This window comes from Malania oleifera, chromosome 11 (assembly GCF_029873635.1).
Source record: "Malania oleifera isolate guangnan ecotype guangnan chromosome 11, ASM2987363v1, whole genome shotgun sequence".
NCBI lineage: Eukaryota > Viridiplantae > Streptophyta > Magnoliopsida > Santalales > Ximeniaceae > Malania > Malania oleifera.
Genome location: NC_080427.1, coordinates 80,486,410 through 80,490,375, shown reverse-complemented (window position 1 = coordinate 80,490,375; position 3,966 = coordinate 80,486,410). Strand labels below are relative to the sequence as shown.

Here is a 3,966-nt window from a genome sequence, read left to right as displayed (position 1 = left end):
GTCTCTGAATTTTGTGGACGAGAAGAACAAAAGTTTCTTCGACGAATTCAGATTTCGTCGACGAAATCTGCTCTTTTACCAAAATGTCTCTCCCTTTAAATATTTAACCCATTTATCAAGGTTCGAGCTCTTATATAGTAAATCTTGCGGCATGGTGTAGCGAATGGTGTAGCGAGATTTAAACTAATATTACTGTACCAAGTAGTGAGATTTAAACTAATTTGATTACACCAAGTAGCGAAATTAAAATGATAGCTCAATCTGATCTACACGTGTGTCAAGGCAAATCTCGCTTGATGTAGCGATATTTGTCTAATCTTGGGCATGACATGTGACAAATCTTGTTACTTGATCTAACAAGATTATTAGAGTCATTCCGACAATTATTTTCCTAAAAAATATATTATTTAATATATATATATATTTTTTAAAAGATAAATTGGAAAAAACTCCCCCAACAATCCTTAATTTTCCAAAGAAATTCACCACTTCCAAATATATCAGTTGAGATCAAATTTTAGTGACACACCTCTTCGCCGGAATAGATGGTGCGTCGGCTGCGGATTTGCGGACTGACGGCGTGCGCGATGCGAAGCTCCCTCTAGGGTTTCTTCTTGTCCATAATTTCTCTCAGGCTTGCCTGCAGACGCTTCAGCAGCTGTGCCCGAACGGTGGAAACGGGAGCGTCCTGGCGATATCTGGATTCCACCACGCCCGACGCCTTCGACACCAACTACAACGCCAATCTCCAGGTTGGCGGCGGCCTCTTCCTCAGCGACCAAGAGCTCTTCTCCACCGTCGGCCGCAACGACACCGCCGCCGCTGTCAACCTTCGTGACCTAACCGCCGTGTCGTCTGGTTAGGCTTCCTCAGAGGCCAAGAGCTCTTTTCCACCGTCGGCCGCAACGACACCGCCGCCGCCGTCGACTCGTTTGCCGCAGAGCACTTGTCGGCCGCATCAATAACTGGGGCTGATACTCAGGAAGGGAGCAAGCTGAACAGTCGCTGGACATCCCTTCCCAGACTTCCCACGCATTCTACGACTCCAATAGAGGGAGATAACGTACTGATTTCTACGAAGAAGGGGAAGTGGAAAAAGCTTTCCGGCAGCCGGTGTTCAACTTCGAACCTTGCATCTTGTGGACCAAAAAACCCTATTTCGAGGTGCGGTCTTGCGTCCAGGAAGAGGGAGAAGTGAAGAAGAAAGACATTTGCTTCTCAAGAAGCAAACTCGGGTAAATTAAACATATTTGTTTATAAATTCTGCGAGAATGGTGTGGTGTAAGTTTTGTGCGAAAAATTGCCCTGCGGTGCGCCTAGAAGACAGCTTCTTATGCTGTGGCACCTGCGGGAAGGTGGTTGAGTATGATAATTTCTCCAATGAACCCACCTTCGTTAAAAATGCCGCTGGGCAGAGCCAATTATCGGGAAATTTTGTAAGGACTGTTCGAAGCTCCTTCTCGGCTTCTAGGGAAAGGGTAATGAACAGAGCTCGTATGGATATGGATTGTATGATAACTGTCTTGGGCATGGGAGGGGGTGATTCTATTCTTAACCAAGCTATGGCCTTCTATACGATAGCGATTGAGAGGAATTTCACAAAGGGGCGTAGAGTAGAACAAGTTGAGGCTGCTTGCCTTTACATTGCATGTCGGGAAAATAAAAAGCCATACCTTCTTATTGATTTTTCAGAGTACTTGAAAGTAAATGTTTATGTGCTAGGTGCCGTATTTCTGCAGCTTTGCAAACTGTTAAGTCTTGAAGAGCACCCTATTGTTCAGAAACCTGTTGATCCTAGCCTTTTCATTCATAGATTTACAGGAGGTTTGCCAGGTGGAACAAATATGGAGGTTTCCAAAACTGCACTGCGCATCATAGCCAGCATGAAGCGGGATTGGATGCAGACAGGGAGAAAACCCAGTGGGTTATGTGGTGCAGCGTTATACATATCCGCTCTTTCACATGGTCTTAACTGTTCTAAGTTAGATATTATTAAAATTGTACATGTTTGTGAAGCAACATTGACGAAGCGATTGATTGAATTTGAAAATACAGAGTCAGGGGGCTTAACAATTGAGGAGTTCAACACAAAGGCAGAGGAGCTTGAATTATTATCTGCCAAACAAGCAAGTATTGGTTCCAAAGGATCTGGGATATCTGAAATGCTTTGTGAACACAAGGGTAGTGGAAAACCTTCATTTGCCCATGGGCTCTGTGAAAGCTGTTATGATGATTTCATCAAACTTTCGGGTGGACTTGATGGAGGATCAGAACCTCCAGCTTTCCAGCGGGCTGAGAGGGAGAGAATGGAGAAAGCTGCTGCATATGAAAATGCTACTGATTCAGGCTATGTACTTATGCCTTCCCAAAAGCAAAACAAGAATGAGCAATTCAATAAATCATTGGAGAAAGAGTTTGATGTCCCAAATGTGAGGGAAAGTGAGAAACTACCTTTTGCAGAGCCTAAAAATATTGGTGTTACTACTGATAGTGCAACTAGTGAGGGTGTTCGTGGTGAATTTCACGAAGCCGATGGAACTACTAATAAAGCTTGGGATGAATCAGAAAGCCTTTCTGATATTGATGATGTTGAGCTTGATGGCTATCTTCATAATGAGGAGGAGAAACGTTTGAAGAAAATTATTTGGGAAGAAATGAACAAGGAGTATCTTGAGGAACAAGCAGCGAAGGAAGCAGCCGCAGCAGCTGCTAAGGAAGCTTTTGAGGCCAATTTTCGTGATCGTCCAGAGGAATTGCAAGCTGCAAGAGAGCTTGCTGCTGCTGCTGCCGCAGCTGTAGCAAAATCAAGAAAGGAGAAGCAACAAAAACGAGCTGCAGAAGCTAGAAATGCAACTCCTGCTCAAACTGCAGCAGAAGCCACCCGTCAAATGCTTGCTAAGAAGAGACTCAGCTCAAAAATTAACTATGATGTATTGGAGAAACTTTTTGATGAACCTGTGACTCCAGAGAACCCTAAGAAAACACGAACTGAAACACCTCTTGATGAAGATGGCAATAAAAACTCCAGAAAAAGAGAAAATTCGGAGGACATTTACAGAGATGGTGACTCAGGGCTTGCAGATGAATATGAAGATGATGGGTATACTGGAAGAGCATTTGCAGATGAATATGAAGATGATGGGTATACTGGAAGAGCATATGCAGGTGATTTGTATGAAGAACATGTTGGCTATGATATTGACAACGATGAGTACTGATCAATTCCTAAGAGCAATTATTTTTAGTATTATTTTCTCACAAAGAATAAAAGTGAAAGATTAAAAGTAAGGAAATATTTAAACTATTTCTCAAGTAATAGCATGAATGCCCTGTTTTCGTTTTTGTGAGATGTGCTACGTGCTCGTTATTGATGATGAGAATGCAGTGTTGGGAGTCGATCCGATCATTCTTTTAGAAACCCTCCATAGAGAACCTTAAATCCAGAGTTTTGTTTGCCAGCAGAGAAAATGCTCAATTGCTGGTATCTTCCTTATGTTCTGAAAGCAACAGAACCAAACATCAACCAACTTCCTGTGGACTCCCATCCTCAAATCTGCGGAACAAATACTCCACTAGAAAAGTACTGTCTGTGTTTTTACTTGGCAAATTTCCAGCGACTGACAACAATGCTAGGCTTCCATTCTCAAGCATCATGTGTAAGTTCATGAGAGTTGATGAACTGCTGTCCCCTCTCCTGCGCCCCGGGGGGGGGGGGGGGGGGGGTGGTTGTTGAGGCAGGAGTATTTCTGGGGATTGATCAAGTCCTTTAATATTCTCTTTGCAGAGTCTTAGAGAAAAATTTTTCGTGCACCATGTAGACTGACTGACAACAATGCTAGGCTTCTGTTCTGCTTCCCCCATCCTGCGCGCGTGCCCCCCCCAACACCCCCCGCGCGCGCGCGCGCGGGGCGGGGGGGGTGGTGGTTGTTGAGGCAGGAGTATTTCTGGGGATTTATCAAGTCCTTT

At 44.0% G+C, this 3,966-nt stretch overlaps 1 protein-coding gene across 1 annotated transcript; it reads left to right on the top strand.

Moving 5' to 3' along the window:
• Positions 1–450: 450 nt before the first annotated feature.
• LOC131168652 (transcription factor IIIB 60 kDa subunit-like) lies at positions 451–3,342 on the top strand. The gene has a single exon (XM_058128254.1). It carries the CDS (start codon positions 1,272–1,274, stop codon positions 3,216–3,218), a length of 1,947 nt encoding a protein of 648 aa, XP_057984237.1. The 5' UTR covers positions 451–1,271; the 3' UTR covers positions 3,219–3,342.
• The last annotated feature ends 624 nt before the right edge of the window (positions 3,343–3,966 follow it).